At 41.7% G+C, this 19,655-nt stretch overlaps 1 protein-coding gene across 1 annotated transcript in view; it reads left to right on the top strand.

Moving 5' to 3' along the window:
* The window catches only part of ACTN2 (actinin alpha 2), a 72,448-nt gene that overhangs the window by 26,892 nt on the left and 25,901 nt on the right, over positions 1–19,655 (top strand). The window contains exons 7-12 of the mRNA XM_063443647.1: positions 5,678–5,759; positions 8,354–8,439; positions 8,739–8,831; positions 10,268–10,498; positions 12,583–12,730; positions 14,012–14,162. Of these exons, the coding sequence (XP_063299717.1) occupies positions 5,678–5,759; positions 8,354–8,439; positions 8,739–8,831; positions 10,268–10,498; positions 12,583–12,730; positions 14,012–14,162 (791 nt within the window). The remainder of the gene's footprint in view (positions 1–5,677; positions 5,760–8,353; positions 8,440–8,738; positions 8,832–10,267; positions 10,499–12,582; positions 12,731–14,011; positions 14,163–19,655) is intronic.

Raw genomic sequence — 19,655 nt, 5'->3', positions numbered from 1 at the left:
AATGATATAATAAAAAAACATTGAAAAAAAATAAATTGAAAAAAACAACAAATATATATATATATATATATATATATATATATATATATATATATATATATCATATCATATTTATAACACCAAAAATCTGCACATCTGGATTAAATTAATATTTTTATCCTGATGAAAGATTTAAGATAAATCTTAAACGTTAATATATTTAAATAAAAAAATGTTTTTTTTTTGTTTTTTTTAAGAATCGTAGAGTGCTATTCTTTCTGCAACTATCATTAATATTGTATGTAAATACTCTAGAAAGCCTGCCTCATGTGTTGGCTACAGCTTTAAAATGTATTCAATGCATCTCTATGAGAAAAGTTTAGTGTCTCCATGTATAGGGTTGAGACACTGAATGGCAGCACTGCACACTGTGCAGCACTGCCCCAGGAAGCACCTCTTGCAGCCATCTGAGGAGTGGCCAGTGAAGTTATCACTAGGCTGTAATGTAAACACTGCATTTTCTCTGAAAAGACAGTGTTTACAGCAAAAAGCCTGAAGGGAATTATTCTACTCACCAGAACAAATTCAATAAACTGTAGTTGTTCTGGTGACTATAGTGTCCCTTTAAATCATGTGAAACGCTTATCCAAATATGTTAAATTAATGCCAATATAAGCTCAGATATTTCTTGTTTGTAATTATGCCAATTGATGTAGATGCAGAGCCTGGTTTAGGGAGTGTGTGCTGCTAGTTACAGGATCCTCACAACATTTGTAATGCATATCTAAGTAAAAGTATGTGATAGTCTCCAACAGGCATCATTTAGGGCATGTGGAAAAAGTTTTAAGATGTTCATGGCAGCTAGTAAATTTTCTTCACTCATAGCTGAAAGGCCTCAATTTAAGAATGATGGATACGTTTTCCAAATATTATATTTTTGATTCAGTTTTCAAATGATTTTTTCAACATATTAAAATATCAAAATATATATATCAATATATTAAAAAAATCTAAATATTAAAATATTTAAATATTTTGCAAAAGATCAAATCATTTTAAAAGTTTATCCAAGAATATTACATTTGAAAAGCTTATCCAACAATAATACATTTGAGACCAAATTAAGAATTGTGTCCCTGACTTTATCACATGGGTTTGCAAGACCAGCGATTAGTGTATAAGAACACATGGCTATTTTTGGATCTCGTGTATTCTGGCGAAACGTGAATGATACATTCTTTACAAGGAAATCTATGCCTCTGCTGTAATCTTTTTTCCCAATATTGGTATAAGAAGGTGGATCAAGTTAAAAGGTGAAGAGTGAATCGTGGATCAGAGAATGCTAGACAGGAAAGGTTTAGGTAACATTATATTATCCATTCAAGTGACACGTAAGTTATTTAAAGAGCTGGATTATACAAATGATATGTTTTACATGCGCTATATTTTAAGAAAACTGACTTCACACACATTCATTTTACATTTATTTCTATTCAATACAAGAAGGTATTGTTCTGTTTTTTTTTTTTTTTATTCTTTATTTTTGCACACGATGGTTAAGGCAAGAATCATATAACTGGAAGGCTTGCGCAGAAGCCGAAATACATACGAACAGTTTTGTAAATGTAACAATGTAACAACAGCATATAGGACAAGCCACCTTAGAAATTCTATACAACTTGCCCCCCATCGAGGGTTTTATATGGTTTATACAGCAACAGTAATAATATTCCTCACTTTTGCCCGAGGGTGTCATAACTGGAGCGGTACTATCGTGTGTCCTGCTTAGGAGCCTCAGTGGAAGAGGTCGAACTGAGAAAACACTCATAATTGACCACCGCCCCCCATACACGCTTGTCCCTAGTTTCGGTAGCGCCTGATCCCCTTCAGGGATTTGGTAATATGCTATACGATTTGGTTATTGTCTTCCGATTTCTATTCGATTAGAGGACCAGGAGCACAAGGTAACGTGTCCGGTTAGCAGTGACCAACAGTGGTGATAAAAGAGGTCGCCTAATAGCAATAGCTAAACCACCCCGAGCTTCCCTATACAGGTCAACACGGTCAACTAACTCTAGTTCAAAGTGGTGCATAGGACTCGGTCAATTACCCTCTATCCCATAAGGGTCCCGTCAGGAAAAAGGTATTGTTCTGTTTATGTTAGTGTTATAAGAGAAATATTGCCATGAAAGTAAATCACTATCTTTCTTTTTACATAAAGTCAATTAATTATTCAATTAGATTAAAGTATATTTTCTTTTTATCACTGGGGATTTTCTGTTGTACTATTGATACGCGTATCGCCATTTTATGTATCACTTGTAGCCTCTAATTTGATACGCGTCATAAGAAGTTTATTTTGTATTATTGTAAGCATGTCACAATTGTTTTACAAAATTTCACTATACATCACTGCTTTTTCCCCCACTTTATTTCACTGTTTTATTATGTAATTCTATGTTTCCCCACTTACTTAAAACATCCAACATGTAAAAAATAAAATTGATTTGGAAACACTTCCAGGGTTAAAACTGATGGGAATACAAAGTGGATACAATGTGAATTTTAAAGCATAGGCAAAAATAGCTAAATTGGAGTTTTTTTGTTTTGTTTTGGCTATTTTGGCCACGAAATTCACATTGAATTCAGATTAAATTCCCAGCATTTCCCCCTTTAGTAATAAACCCTGTCAGTGACTATTCAGATGTTTCTACAGGATGATCTCGCACAAATCTGAACGATGGATAAATGATTTTTAAAGCTTAATATTTCGATGTTTTAGAGATTAATGAGCAATTTAATGCTATTGCTGGATGAATAAAAATGCGGAAAATAAAATTAACAGACGTTCAGAAGTGGAGGTTAATTCTAAATATATAGCAATTGCCCCTTTATATTTTCTCCATCCCAGTGATGTAGGAGTATGTATATATTGTAGGCTAGGTGTTTTTGGGCCCCTTTTCCGCATTGACCAAGGTATCTAATTTTTTTTTTGTAAATCTTTTTTATTGAGGTATTAACATGACATAGAGAGTGCGCAGTAAATAAGCAGTGGGAAACACGCAGGTTTCAGGCATTTGAAGTAATATGTCATAACACGAGATATGCAAATCTCAGCGGTATTATCAATAAGGAGATACGCAGGTCTCCTGGTAGGTAAACATAATATTCGTGCTTAATGGATAAAGTAGGCACTTAAATAGGTGTAATGAGGAGATCTCTTGGAGCACCAAGCAAAGGACACCTGTATGGTTTCCCAAGGCACTTCAATACGTTAAGGACAAGTGTGGCTAGCGTCGGGAGAAGCTTTTTTCAACTAGGCATGGGACACGGGAAGGATACGTAAGTATGGGACTCTAGAGACTTTGGCGGAGTGCCAGGGCAGAAATAAAAAAGGTAGTCTATGTATCTTTATCGAGTCAGGCGCACCAATCTGTAACTATGGCGTCTATCAGTCATGTGGACCCGTGGATGTCGGGGTCACCATGGGTGCCTTTCACAGTCTGCTACGGGGTGCCCGGGATGACACCTATTCTCTTCAGTGTGTGGATTGTGGCCCGGTCGCCCTCTCGAGACAAAGTGGTCGGAGAAGTTGCCCCTGCTAAGACTTCGCGTTCCCAGGGGCCTTTCCTTCATGTTCAAAGACGTAAGTGGTCATGGGTTGAATCGTCGTCCCCGTCGGCAGAGCCTGCGGGGCGCGAGCGTCTCAGGTGTAGGTCACTTGTAGTTGTCGTGGGTAGGTTAAGTGTTTGGAGTGAGAGATTATGTTGTAACTGTAGTGTGTGTGTCAGTGTTGTCAGGGGGGGAGTGTGAAGCGATGTGGTGCCTCATCGTGGGCAGGGAACCAAAGTCGACCATCACCACGGCATTTGTCGTGAAGATGCGAGATGGTAAATGTATTTCGCAATTGCTATGGTGCAGGCGGTCGTCTGCGCCACATAATGGCCGGGGGCAGAGGCATCAGTGGAATGGAGCCTATAATTTGGAAGGACGGTATCTCCCCGATCCCGGTTTCCAACCCCGGGACCCCTAGGCCTAACAGTCGAGCCGCAGCAGAGTTAGAGAGAGAAGAGGAGAAATTAAAGGTGGGAGGAAGGAAGGGAGGAGGGTAAAGAAGGTTGGTCTGCATCAAGGGGGACCCACTGCCGCCGTCCCCCCACTGGGGTGGCCGCGAGCACCCCTCGCTAGTCTATAGCGGGTGATGTATGTGAACCATGGAAGCCACATCTCCAGATGTTTCGTTGTGCGGCCGGTCAGGGAGGCATGGATGTCTTCCGCTCCGTGTATGTCTTCCACCCTGTTGATCCATTCATTCTTCGTCGGTGTGTTGCGCGTTTTCCAATGTGCCGGTATGTTGGCTTTGGCGGCGTTCAGCAGATGGCGTAGTATGGACCTCTTGTAAGTTCGGACGGGTTGGGTCGAGATGTGCAACAAGGCGAGCTCAACACTCCACTCCGGGATGTCACCCAGGATGTCGGTAATGGCATTTTTTATCATCGCCCAGTATGGGACTATGTCTCTGCACTCCCACCAAATGTGAATCAATGTACCTCGTTCTGCCTGGCATCTCCAACACAACGGTGTGATTGATGGGAATATCCTGTGTAGCAGGGTCGGGGTCCTATTCCATAATGAGAGCAATTTGTAGTTGACCTCCTGGTAGTATGAGCTCATGGAGCTTTTCTGCTGCCAGAGTAGAGCTGTATCCCACTGTGCTGGAGTCAGAGTTTTCCCGAGTTGTGTTTCCCACTGTCGGCGGAAGGTGGGCGACTGGGTCCCGTCCCCGGCGATTAAGTGCTGATATAGTGCCGAGATTGTATGGTCCAGTGGACTGCCCCGGTCGCATAGGTCTTCAAACCAGGTAAGTTCCCGATGCAAGCGTTCTTTATGCGGTATTGAGTTGTAATAATGTTGTAGTTGTAGGTATCTGAGAACATCTAGGGGTGTCCTAGGGGCAGTTCCCAACAGCGATGTCGAGTCGCGTAGTCTGCCCTCTGTAAGGACCCGGTAGAAGGGGATGTATGCCCTGTCGCTGACGGCGGGCCATGCCCTCGAGGACAGACCTCCTGCTAGGGTCGTGTTATGTGTGATAGGAATCATGGGGCTGGGAGTAGGCGATACGTGACTTTGGTTTCTCAGTGATCTCCAGCCCATTAGTGTTTGTTGTATCGATCCGTTTGCAATTCCTCCATCCATCCGCCCCTTTGCGGTTCCCCATATCTCCATTTCGAGGGAGGGTCCGAGTAATCCTTTGCAAGGTATCTAATTACATAAAAGCCAAGGGGTCCCAATTCCTCTTGTTCCAGTATTATGATCCAGTACAAAATGGGTTTAGTGCAAACCATGCTATAAAAAAAACCTCTCATACTGTAAAAAGAATTATGTTAGAAATAGCCGCATAGCAAGTATGTGCAAAATACAGTATAAACTGTTAGAGAGAGTATAATAGAGCTACCCTAATTTAACACAATGCTGAAAGGGTAATGTACCACAAATTCACAGTAACAATTAACTGCTTGTTTACCACGGGCTAATGATTCATAACAGTTTTGTTATTTACAGAATAATTAATTGGTTCTAAAATGTGTGATGGTTGAAAGGAATCTAACATAACAATTCCATGTGTTTATGTATCATTGAGATTTGCCCACGGTAGTCAGGTATGATTTTAATAGTGTCTTCTGTCATTCTAAAACAGGATGATCCTGTTGGAAACATTAACCTAGCAATGGATGTAGCTGAAAAATACCTGGATATCCCAAAAATGTTGGATGCGGAAGGTAAATTTTTATATATATATATATATAATCAATGTTTTCTTAGCACTTATAGCACGACGTAAGTGTAACTGCAAATAAACAGACACTCTAGACCAGGGGTGCCCAAAAGGTAGATCCCCAGGTGTTGTAGAACTACAACTTCCATGATTATTTTTAACCCTTTAACGTGCCTTAAGAATTATTATTATTATGTTATTATTTATATAGCGCCATCAAATTCCGCAGCGCTTTACAATGGGTGGACTAACAAACATGTAGTTGTAACCAGACAAGTTGGACACACAGGAACAGAGGGGTGGAGGGCCCTGCTCAATGAGCTTACATGCTAGAGGAAGTGGGGTAAAATGACACAAAAAGGTAAGGTTAGTATTAGACTAGTGACAGTTACAAGAGAGGAATCAGTCAGGAGCTATTAACAGTTTCATTGATACGCTTTTATGAAGAAGTGGGTTTTTAATGATGACAAAGCATCATGGAAGCTGTAGTTTTAAAACATCTGTGAATCTACCTTTTGAGCACACCTGCTCTAGGCTGATGCCTAAGTGGTTATAGTGCCTGGAGACCCTTGACATTGTCCCACTATTCACTGTTAAACTGTTTTTGAATGAGGATCCCATTTTGCTTGCAGCCTGCACTGTCTCTGATGGTCAGGCTGATGTTTACATTACCAAGCAGTGATGGGTGTTAGTGATTGTCTTATAGTCTTATGTCGGCTGACCTCGTTTAGCCTATCACAGCCACCTGTAGATGGTATATGTTGGTATGGTTAAGGTGCCTTAACTCCTACTTATAATAACTCAAATTGAGAGCTACAGGTGCCCTGGGACACACATTCAAGAACCAAGAGACTCCTGACACCATAACCAGTTCAATGAGAATAAGTAGTTATGGTGCCCAGAGTGTCCCTTAAAGAAAGTAATTACAAACAGCCTGATAAACAGAGGTTAATGTAATTTAAACATCATTTTATTTTATGCCATACAAATATCTGTGAGATCCCAATGCTGGGAGTGTAATTAAAAACTTTCCTTTGTTTTATGATCAATATCTCTCTATTTCAAGCATACGTTTCCTGGTGCTTAATAGGTAACAAAAATCTGTATTGTTGAAATGCCTGTCTCTGAATCTTAAATATTTGCAATCAAAGTAATCTCATATTAAATGCCTTCTTAGAAACTAACACTTGTTTGGTTAGAACAGACCTCAGCCAATCGCAGTCTGGATTGAATTAAAATATTAAAGTGTTAATTTCTCATCATCATGCTGTTGAAGATAGGGATGACAGATTACCCTAGGCAACTTAACAGCTAGTTATAGTGGTTTTATTGCGTTGGGTATCCCTTTATGTTTCATCTCTAAGCTGATTTACTGCAGGTATAATGAAACAAATGAAAATTACAACAGAGTTTTCATACTTGCTTAATAAAATATATGATTATATAGACAGCACTATGTTCCATAGTTGTTTCAGTGCACCCCAATATAGTTACAATGCCTAGAATAGGGGGGTAGCCTGACCTGATCTGAGTTCTGGGACCACAAACCCGATTATATTAATTACGCCTGCCAAGTCAAGCCTTTCTAAAACTGAACGCAGACTATACATACCTGCGAGACCCAAGAGCCCTCTCCCTTACAAAGATGATGCCGGCGATCAGCGATCTATTACTGGGTTGCTAGCTTACTCACCTAGCACAGGAAGGAGGGCTCCCACGGAACTCCACACCGACTATCACTTGACCAAGATGGCTGCTGACGAAAGTCCTACCATGCTTCAGACTCCTCCATCTTGGGCCACAATGGAAGAACAAATTGACAGAGCATTTGCCAGGTTCTGGGAGAAATTCTGGGGTGTAACCCAGCAAAGGGAGCAGAGATCTGCTGATGCAACCACTACCCAGATGATATTTGTGTTGATATTTATATACCCTCAGTCTTTACTTTAGCGTTCATTCATCGTGAGCCACCATATAGTCGGTGTGTGCAGCCTGCTTTAAATGTTAATCTTGAGTGCTAGACCTATCTTTTATTACAGGCTATCTCCAAAGGTTCATAGCCTGTATTATCCTCTAGCACAGCACATTCCCCTATAAAACATAAGCTACTGTTATTTACTCTATTGTGTACTCAACTAGTTGAGCATGATTATTTCATAATGTGACTCGGTGGTTCCTATTCTCTGAAATCCTTGCACTGACATGTTACCCATCACGCCAACTAGTATTTACTTCTTATATGCTGTGATATGTACGCTTACGATTTAATCCTGTTTAATCCCCCTATATAAAAAAATAAAGTGCAATGTTTTTGATGCCATACTACTGTTATCAAATGTCTAAATATCTGTTTGCACCAGCTCTTGTGGCAGTGCAAATCTGCTTGTTAACTCTATGCACAAATAAAATAAAGAATTGAAAGAAAAACAAAATGTCTAGAATATTATAGAGCTGATACATTTACCTTGTCTGCATGCTATACTATAATTAACCCGCTGTATTTTTAAGAATGTTCTCTTTTTCCTATAGAAATATGCCCATTTAGATGGTGAAGAAATGTTTTATCAACTTGCTTTTATTTTCTTTGTTTCTATGTAGATATTGTAAATACGCCCAAACCTGATGAAAGAGCGCTTATGACTTACGTTTCGTGTTTTTATCATGCGTTCGCTGGAGCAGAACAGGTACCTTTTGATAGCTCTCCATGTTTTGCTGTGATATAATAGTGAAATCACAGTGATGATTTATCTGGAATACCTTGATATCCTAGATGTTTTTAAATAGTGTCTCCATGATATGGAATAAAATAATCAACTGGTCTTGGATGAGGAAAAAAAAAAAAATTTAAGTATTTTTCTGAAATTTTCACCCCTATATTTAATCTATAATTAAGTTTTTTCTTGTTGAATCAATGACCTATACCCAGCGTAGATGAAGATTACAATTATTTTATGCTTGGCTAATGTATCATAATATTTTCCAGGCAGAAACGGCAGCTAATCGAATCTGTAAAATACTTGCTGTCAATCAAGAAAATGAAAAGATGATGGAAGAATATGAAAGACTAGCAAGTGAGGTAAGGAGAGAGTTCAGTAACTAAAATATATGTTTTTTCTTCAGCCAGCATTACACATAAATACATATATGTAAAACCTGTGTATCATGACCAAGAAACAATCCAGGAAAATCCCTCTCTCTTTGTAGAGAAACCAGCCTCCACAGAAGGTTGAGGATACTACTTTGGACAGCCAGATTGCTAAATTGTTTAGCATAGCAGGGCATCAGGGGAGATGTGGTTCACAACATCGGAAGTGCCAAAGGTTGCCTAACCCTGTTCTAGAAGACACAATACAATACTCATAGTCCATAAGAGCAGTCCAGATTTGAAATAAGTTAGAAGAAATAAGTAGAAATAGGCCAAAGAAACATGTACATGGCTTCACGGGGCAGACAATCAATCGAAATAGACAGGACTCCCAATAAAGGTATTTTTTTTCTGGACAGTAAAAAAACACAGTTAATACTTTCTGAACAGCGGTATGTAGGAATCAGATTACACGATAAATATATGAAGGCGAAGTATTATAGGAGACATGATTTCCAATACAGGAGCGATGGCATGCGAAATATTGATATCAGAAAATCCGGAATGCCAGTATGGAAGAGATATTGATTGAAAATTAGAATAGGAGTGAAAGCAGGAACACATTGCAAAAATACAATATCAACAGAATTACTAAGAGGAGTAACGGTAGTTCACATTGTCACAGAAAGTCGTATAGGGTGGAACAGCATTGTAATATACAGTGGGTGGAATCAATTATTTACTCATTAATATAAAATGGTCACCTGAACGTACTCCTTCTAGAGCTGTGGCTCTTACCCAATTACTACGCCATTATAGTGTGTCCTCATTAGTTGTACCGGTCACATTATACTTACTTGTCGCAAGGGAAATGCTAATAGTAGTTTATTATGGTGATAATTACTTCCTGGTGTAACAGAGTCACATTTGGATAGTCTATTCAACATGCTTTGCATAGTTAATTAAAAATATATCTGATAGTTATCCTTTCAAAATATATCTTTATAATCCTATTCACTGAGCTAATTTTTCAATAGAAAATTGTCACAATGTTTATTTCACATACAACATCGGGGTCCCTCCCAGTAAAAAAATTAAAGACCATAGCTTTAAAAGATGGTCATGGTAAAATAAATATCTAGAATTGGAACAAGATTCTAGGAGAAAAGTTAGCAAAAGTGATTGATGTGAAGCTGTGAGATACGATTGGTAGGGGGGGACTTTACATTTTACTGCATAATGTAGCAAACTTTATGAAATGCATTGATAGATATGTCAGTCATGTTATGGTAAAGACAACATAAGCAGGATGTATTCAGAAGCTCATAAGTCACATGTCATCAATGAACTATACCATTTCTAAATTACTGTATTTATTTTTTTACCCTGAATAATATGGGACAGTGATCTAACAAGTGCTGCCTTAGCTTTTAGAATGGATTCGTCGTACGATTCCATGGCTTGAGAACCGAACATCTGAAAAGTCACTGCAAGCTATGATGAAGAAACTTGACGATTTCCGAGATTATCGTCGCAAGCATAAACCTCCCAGAGTCCAGGAGAAATGTCAGCTGGAGATAAATTTCAACACTTTGCAGACAAAGCTGAGGATAAGCAATAGGCCAGCTTTCATGCCATCCGAAGGGAAGATGGTCTCAGTGAGTAGAGGGATACATTTGTGTATGAATATATATTTATACATTTTAAAATTAGGTTAAAAGTATGCACATTTTATGAATACATTAATTGTATCCAAAGAATCTGTGATTTTGTAATATTTTGACAATCATTACTCCGAACAAGTATGTAATTAAAGTTTTAACAACATTTCAAAGTGATCTATAAAATGTTATAGCATAGTTGTACCCTGTGTTTGTGTTAATTGTGTGAGGTTGTGTTATTCTGGCCTTTTAATATCATAGATCACTCTTTCCTGGTCCCTTAGGCTTAGCAAGTGACATCACAATTCATATCAGTCTATACACAGCCTTGGCACACAATGCAAATGTGGGATGGAACATAACCACTGTGTCTGTTTCTCTTCTTCTGATAGCTATCTTGGTAGAAAAGAGCATTGTAGCGGTCCACGGGTAATCCGACTGGTTACCTCCGCTAATACCCTTCCTTCAGCCATTCAGGAACCCTTACAACAAGCAGGCATCCATTTCCCCCCTTGACTGGACAAAACACAGCTCTGGAGGTTAAAAACACTGACAATCCTTTATTGAAACACACAGCTTTATAAGCACAGACCCCAAAGGGGGTCTTCCTCTTTTAGTACACTTTCCTTTGTCCCAGGCAAGAGAAGGGTTACAGATAACCATCTCCCGCTCTGGGAGATACCAACAGGACACAGTTGCATACATTAAAAACCTGATACAAACAGTAAAACACATTACCTATATGGGGGAACTCTTAGGGGCTCCGCGCCCGGGAAGGCAATGAGATACACACATAAAACTCATATCCCTGGATAGCCCCGGTTCCAATTTAGGATGTACAGAGCCTGAGAAATCATTGTCTAAAGTCTGGGGCTTGAGGCTCTTTACTTCCCCGAAATTAGTTCCATGGAGTTGCTTGGTTTAGTCCAGTGAATTTAAACTTCGCTCCTAAACCAAGCAACAACCAATCAGCTGAAAGGGCGTGAACTAAATTGCGTCAATCATCGCTCGGGGAGGAGAGGGGTGTCGCCACTCAATCAGAAGAAACGGCACAAAACCCCTTTGAAGGGGCAACCTCCTTTTATCGGTCACCTGCGCCCCACAGCGACCAATCAGTGCACGCTTGTGCCAATCAGGAGAATGGCACAAACCCAGTTTGAATGGGGGCTCCTTCTTCCATTGGTCAGCACGGACTTCCAGGCGGCCAGCAGGGCCCCTGTGGCTGTATAGCCAACTCACAGTTCCAGGGATTCGTCTGGGGCTCGCGCCTCTCTCCGGGGCTACCTCCACTTATGTAGCACCAGAGAGAGCGCTCCTCGGGTAACTCCGAGCCTGGTCTTGCAACTCCCGGGCAGGGGAGTAGTGATTACAGCTTCGTTAGGAGCAGATAGGGGGATCCCCGACACGGGGACCTGAGACAGCGCAGGAAGGCCCATTCAGGAGAAAAATGCCTCCCCTTGTTGGCGTTCGGCTATACGAACCGGCGGCCACCTAGGGGAGCATTCATTAATAATTTCCCTTGCAGTTTCAGAATGTTCTAATGAGTGTTCTAAATGGAAAATCAGGGTGGTCCCCGTACGGGAGACAAACGGGTTCCATTCGTATGAGCTCTCCCGAACGGGGAACAGGCAAAATGCATTAAATACATACAGATACACGAAAAAAACACAGAGGGACCACACAATACCATGGGAAAACACACAAATAAACAGTGGGCATGGTACTTAGTGGCGGTTGCCCACCACAGGCATCATTTAGAACAACGATTTACAGAGCCAAAATGGAGAGTTCAATACAACATTATGAATTTCTACATTTCATCCTATGTTTTAGACCTCACAAACACACATATAGGGGATAAATATTCACAATATAAAAACTCCTGTGAAGTTTGCCTTTAATTGTCTCTGTCTCTGTTGTATTGAGGGTTCCAGAACATGATTGATGCACTCAATCTCTATTTGTAAACATCTTCCTATAATACCACAGGCAATGCAGAACAAACAGCCTTCTTGGGACATCCTGACATGTAGCCATAAAATGTGATTTGCAGAAATTATTGATTTGCCCTTGTTATGTAGGACATTGCAAATGCGTGGCAAGGATTGGAGCAAGGTGAAAAAGGATACGAGGAGTGGTTACTTAATGAACTGAGAAGACTTGAGAGGTTGGAGCACTTGGCTGAGAAATTTAAGCAGAAGGCTTCTACCCATGAATCTTGGACATTTGGTATGTAGCTAACAAAAAAACATTGTCCATGATAACTCTATTTGCTTTGTCTAGAACTGTGGACTGTTGATAAAGGAAATACAAATGTAGAACTAAATGGGCAAAAAGGGGAAATAGCTAAGTGTGAATTTTCTACTACTAACTTCAGTCTGTAATGCCTACCTTTTCTGTGGTTGTCTACTTTGCTTTCTTGTCTCTGAAGCAAATTAACATACATGGGCTACATTTTTCCATTGATAAAGGAACACTCAATTGAGTGTTCTATCTGGTGTTTGTGTCCCTTCATATAAAATTGGCTCACTGAGAAGCCTCTTGTCAGGGCGTAACACGTAAACCTAAAGGAAATAGTGAATGAACACGTACGTCTTTAGAGTGGCTGGGCTAGTGCTTAAGACAGATAAACAAAATGTCTGCAAGCAGACAGAGAAACACTGAGGTCTAGGATAAAAGAGATAAGCAGAATCAATAGTCAGCAAAAGTCTGGATATCAAAAAGCAAGAATAGTCAAACAAGCCAAGTGCAGAATACAATAAATCCAATACACAGTGTAAACACACTCTTGCGGTAACAAGAACCACTACAGGGCAAGGACACAATGACAATAAGGAAGTATATATAGCCTACACTGAGTTGTGATTGTTTACAGAGAGTGATGTCACAAGTGTGTGTACCGCATCAAAAAAATGCCACATAGACTGACAATATAAAACGAAACAAATGGAAGGGTTCCATTACATAAATGATGTTAGAATGAGGCACCAGGAAGCTAGGCCCGAGCGGGGAACGTCTCACGTACATTGGAATACAGAAGCGACATCACTTCCGCGATTGCACATGCCGCAAGGGGCAAGTATTGTGACTTCTGCTGGAGCTGTGAGCACAAGGGCTTTTCCTATGCTTCTCAGTGAACTGTAGTACACGTGATAGAGAAGGGGCCATGCCTGCCTCGTTAGTTAGCTCTGTGTAGATCTGTTTGGGTGCTCTGTCTGCTTTTTCTGCCCCTAATTATAAATGTGCCAATTTCAATTGAAATTGTCTGTTTTATAAGTTTTATAAATTTTTACAAATAAGATATATAAAGCACTTCGGCAAGCTCATTTAAGTGTCATGTTAAAAATCTAGAAACTATTTTTATGTACATTACTGTAAATCCTCCAATAAAAATTTAAAATAAAAATAAATAAATCTAGAAACAATTTATAATGATCAATAAATTCCAGAGTAACATTTGTTTTTGTTATTTTTACAGTATCTTCTTATTATTATTATTTCTCTATCCAGGGAAAGAACAGATTCTAATGCAGAAAGACTATGAAACTGTATCTTTGACGGAACTGCGAGCACTTCTGAGAAAACACGAGGCGTTTGAAAGCGAGCTGGCCTCCCGCCAGGACCGCGTAGAGCAGATTGCTGCCATTGCCCAGGAATTGAAGTATGTTCCAATCCACACAGCTGCTGGCATTTGGTTGATAAAACTATTTCCAAGGAATTTGATAGTGTCATAGGTACTGTGTAAAAGAATACCGAGCATAGCTGTGCTAGAATATTATCTCTTTGCATGGCTACATTTAGACCTCAATCAGTCTCAGTTTGTGCAAGAGGTCCAACAGTGACTGGTTTTGCAAAAATCCCAGGTATTCACAACTGTAGCATAGCTGAGTGCTTTATATGAATTAAGGTCAACACCAAATGGGAATGTCTAAAAATGAGCATACATATCATTGAAGTGGACTGAACGTTTAGCTTAATTAACGTATTATTTAAATTATTATACTTGATGAGAGTGAAATGTGCAAACTTTTTTGTATAGGAGATTCGTAAAAAAAAGCAAATTCATTTAAATAAAACGTACTATGTACAGCAATTAATAAAAGCTGATAATAAGTTCAGGATTCAAAAATATTCAAAAGGGCCTCTGAGATGTACCACTTTCTTTACAGATATTTAAGAGACAATATCAAAATATTGAGGGTCACTTGATCCACAGGCCTTCAGTTAGACAAATATAATGTACATCAACAAATATGAATATTTAGAACCATTGAAAACTATTAACTCGTCTATTTGTACACCTTCCTTATTCCCTTGTACCAGAGTAAAGTGCAATCAAATATGAAACCCCAGGATCCTAGAAATTTTGATGCAGTTAACTAAAATTCTTAATTTAAGAAATAACTCTGAAAATGTTTGAAAGGTTACTTCTTTAAAAAAAAGACTAGTTCCAGCAAGAACTGGCAATAGTACGGCGGCTGCTGCTTATTTCTCTGATGTGCTACCCAGGATGGGCCTGATTTGCCGGAGATTGCAGCTCCTAAGATTTGAGGCCTAATTTGGCAAACGTGTGTGGGAGGCGGCCGCTCCTTACCTCTACAGTACACCCAGTGGTGTATCTTGGTTTTGTGCTGCCCTAGGCAGGACAAAACTCAGACACCCCCCCCCCCCGCGCGCGCGCCACCCCCACCCAACCCTTCCCCCCTGCCTCGCCTTCTATATACACACACATTCACTGACAGATACGCATACACTAGCTAACAGACACACACAGTCAGACACACACAGTCGGACACACACACACTAACAAACACACACACTAAAAGACACACACAGTGAGACACACACACTAACAAACACACACAGTCGGACACACACACTAACAAACACACACAGTCGGACACACACACACTAACAAACACACACAGTCGGACACACACACTAACAAACACACACAGTCGGACACACACACACTAACAGACACACACAGTGAGACACACACACTAACAAACACAGACAGTCGGACACACACACTAACAAACACACACAGTCGGACACACACACACTAACAGACACACACAGTGAGACACACACACTAACAAACACACACAGTCGGACACACACACACTAACAGACACACACACACTAACAGACACACACAGTGAGACACACACTAACAGACACACACTGTCGGACACACAGTCAGACACACACACTAACAGACACACACACACACTAACACACACAGTCACAGACACACACTAACAGACACACACACACTAACAGACACACACACACTAACACACACAGTCACAGACACACACACACACTAACAGACAGACAGACACACACACTAACAGACACACACACACACTATCAGACACACACACACACACTATCAGACACACACACACTATCAGACACACACAGTCAGAGACACACACACACACTCACATTAACACATTTTTTTTTTATTTACTCCCCCCTCCCCCCCAGCCTCCTTACCTTTGGGAATGCTGGGGGTGGGGGGGTTCTCCCATTCCCTGGTGGTCCAGTGGCTGCAGGGCGGCACTGGCGGGCAGGCTGGGCGGCCGGCGAGGGAGCTCTTCCCCTGAGCTCTCTGCTCAGCTCCCTCGCGCGCCGCCCGCAGAGTGAGGCTGGGAGGCGGAGCCGGAATATGACGTCATATTCCGGCTCCCAGTCTCACTCTGCGGGCGGCGCGCGAGGGAGCTGAGCAGAGAGCTCAGGGGAAGAGCTCCCTCGCCGGCCGCCCAGCAACCAGCAACCAGCCCAGCATGTCTGTTAGCCGCAAGGCTAACAAGACATTTGCCTTGGGCATTTGGGGGCGGCGTTTTTTGCCGCCCCCTGGAAAATGCCGCCCAAGGCAAATGCCTTGTTTGCCTCGCGGCTAATACGCCCCTGAGTACACCAGCCCTCTACAACTCATTTTTGAGGCCCTGTTTCCTCCCCCACCCCCTTGGACCAGTGGGGGTTATCCTGGAACCCAAGGAAAGGCTTCTGGCTGGAGGGTACCCTACATTGACGGCCCGATAGTCTAAAGATGGCAGAGTTACAGATCAACGAGTGGTCTGACCAGTGATTAAAAAGAGTTGGCAACCTTCGACTTCATCTGTGAAAGCTTCTGGGCCCGAATCTCCCAGAGATCTAGCCAGCTGAAACACGCTGCCCACCCTCTGGAGGGAGACGCATGTCTATGCAGAGGGAGGCCACAAGCACATACACCGGGCATGTCTGCTGGAACCAGCGATATGGCTCTTCTACAAAGATTACCTGAGTGGAGAGCCTACTGTCAGGGTACCTGTAGTCTCTACCCCTGAGACGGGTAGAGACTTAGACGTTTTTCCATCCAGACGGCATGATTCTCCCGTTCCTCGCGGTCCCCTCGCGCATGTAAACGCCGGCCGCGAGAGAACTATGCCTTTTTGTAACGTGACGCTCAATAGTCGACGTCATGACGCTATTCTAGCCCGACCTGTCAGTCAAATCACGGACACGAATCAGGTCTCGGCGGAGGCGTGATTAGTCTCTAGAACCAGGGTATTTAAGGGAGCTCTCAGCATTTGCTCATTGCCCTGTCGTGGTTCTAGCCAGCCTAGTCACACAGTGCTCTTGTATTCTCTTGTCTTTTGGTTCTGACCCGGCTTTGTTATTACTTACCTGTCTTCTCTGTTATCCTTGACCCGGCTTGTCTCTCGCTTACCTGTCTTCTCGTTCCCTCGACCTCGGCTTGTCCCTGACCATTCTATCGTAGTATTACGTTAAGTCCGGCCATTCTAAGGTCCGGTATACGTATCTGCTACTCTTTGTATTCTGCGTGTTGGATCCCTGTCCCGATCCTGACATTACGACAGGGCCAATGGATCCTGCAGGTACAAACTGTCAGCTTGGTTCTCCTGATCCTAGGTTTCACGCCATGGATCATAGAATGGATCAGATGGCACTAGCACTACAGGCGTTACTATCACGTCCTAATAATAATCCACCTGAGGAGATGCGTAATACTTCTATTCCTCCTGTGAGTTCAGGGCTAGAGGTAGCCACTGTAGGTGCTTCTTCCCGAGTTACCCCACCTGTACGTTATGCTGGTTCTCCTGAAAGGTGTCGTGGCTTTTTGAACCAGATCAGTATCCATTTCGAGCTACAACCCCGTTCCTACCCTACTGATAGGGCAAAGGTGGGATTTATTATCACCTTACTCATTGAGAAGGCTCTGAGATGGGCTAATCCGTTGTGGGAGAATGATAATCCATTAGTCTATAACTATAATGCCTTTGTAGCTGCTTTTAGAAGAACTTTTGACCCCCCTGGCAGAAAGGTCAATGCGGCTAGATTGCTGTTGCGCCTTAGACAAGAGAACCGAACACTTGTGGATTACGCACTAGAATTCAGGTCTTTGGCGGCAGAGGTTAAGTGGAATGAACAGGCTTATATAGACGTATTTTTAAACGGATTATCCGATGTAATACTTGACGAGGTAGCGACGAGAGAGCTTCCCGAGAATTTGGAGGACTTAATTTCCTTTATCTCTCGCATTGACGAACGTCTAAGAGAGAGGCAGAACACTCGAGATAGAACCGGTAGACCTTCCTTTAGACTAGCTCCTTCATTTCAAAGTCCTGAAATCAAAACTCCACAGTTTCCAGAACCTATGCAGATAGGCCTTACTCGCCTCTCAGAAGAGGAGAGACAGTACAGGAGAAGGTAGGGACTGTGTATGTATTGTGGAGTCAGAGGTCACTTACGTTTGAATTGTCCCAATCGCCCGGGAAACGCTCGCACCTAAGTTTCTCTAGAGGACAGGCCTTGGGTGTTTCTATTTTGTCCTCTACTCATAACTACAAAGAACACAGGCTTCTATTACCCGTCTCTTTAACTTGGGAGAAGGGAACTTTAGAGACTGTGGCATTGATAGACTCCGGAGCTGCTGAGAGCTTTATCGACCAAGTTTTTCTCACCAAACACGCTATCCCATCCCAGTTAAGGAAGACGCCTTTGGCTGTTGAGGCCATAGATGGTAGACCTTTAGTTGAGCCTGTGATTTTCCGGGAGACCACACCTCTTAACTTAACTACTGGTATTCTACACAAGGAGGAGATATCTCTACTACTCATTTCATCTCCTTCTGTTCCCATAGTCCTGGGATACTCCTGGCTGAAGAGACATAACCCCATTATAGATTGGAAATCAGGGGAAATAGTCTCGTGGGGTCAGGGTTGTCAAGAGAGATGTTTAAAGAGAGTGTCACCCCTTTGTATTGTTAACACACTTAATAACTCTACCGACTCTACTAAAGTACAGATACCGTCCTTGTATCTAGATTTAAAGGCGGTATTTGACAAAGGAAAGGCTGATACCTTACCACCACACAGGCCTTTTAATTGCAAAATTAATTTACTTCCTGGTACTATGCCTCCCAGGGGCCATGTATACCCTTTGTCTACGAATGAGAACTTAGTCTTAGAGGAGTATATTCGTGAAAACCTAGACAAAGGGTTCATTAGGAGATCCTCCTCCCCTGCTGGGGCTGGATTTTTTTTTGTTAAAAAGAAGGATGGTTCTTTAAGACCTTGCATTGACTACCGAGGTTTGAACAAGATAACCATTAGAAATGCCTATCCGATCCCCTTGATCACCGAGCTTTTTGATCGATTAAAAGGTTCCAAGATTTTCACTAAGTTAGACCTCAGAGGTGCTTATAACTTGGTGAGAATTCAGCAGGGACACGAGTGGAAGACTGCGTTCAATACTCGTTATGGGCACTATGAGTATACTGTAATGCCTTTTGGTCTCTGTAATGCCCCGGCGGTATTTCAGGATCTAATTAATGAAGTTCTTAGGGAGTTTCAACATGACTGTGTTATTGTATACCTCGATGATATACTTCTACATTCCAGGGAGATTGAGACTCACCACGGACAGGTCAGAAGGGTTTTGCACAAACTTCTTCAACATGGCTTGTACTGCAAATTAGAGAAATGTAGCTTTGACCAATCCCAGACTACCTTTCTTGGTTACGTGATTTCTGGAGAGGGGTTTGAAATGGATCCGGAGAAACTCCAATCCATTTTAGATTGGCCTTTACCTAAGGGTCTCAAGGCCATTCAGAGATTTATTGGTTTCTCTAATTATTACA

This window comes from Pelobates fuscus, chromosome 2, assembly GCF_036172605.1.
Source record: "Pelobates fuscus isolate aPelFus1 chromosome 2, aPelFus1.pri, whole genome shotgun sequence".
NCBI lineage: Eukaryota > Metazoa > Chordata > Amphibia > Anura > Pelobatidae > Pelobates > Pelobates fuscus.
Note: the sequence above shows the minus strand (reverse complement) of the source record. Positions and strands in the feature narration are given on the sequence as shown.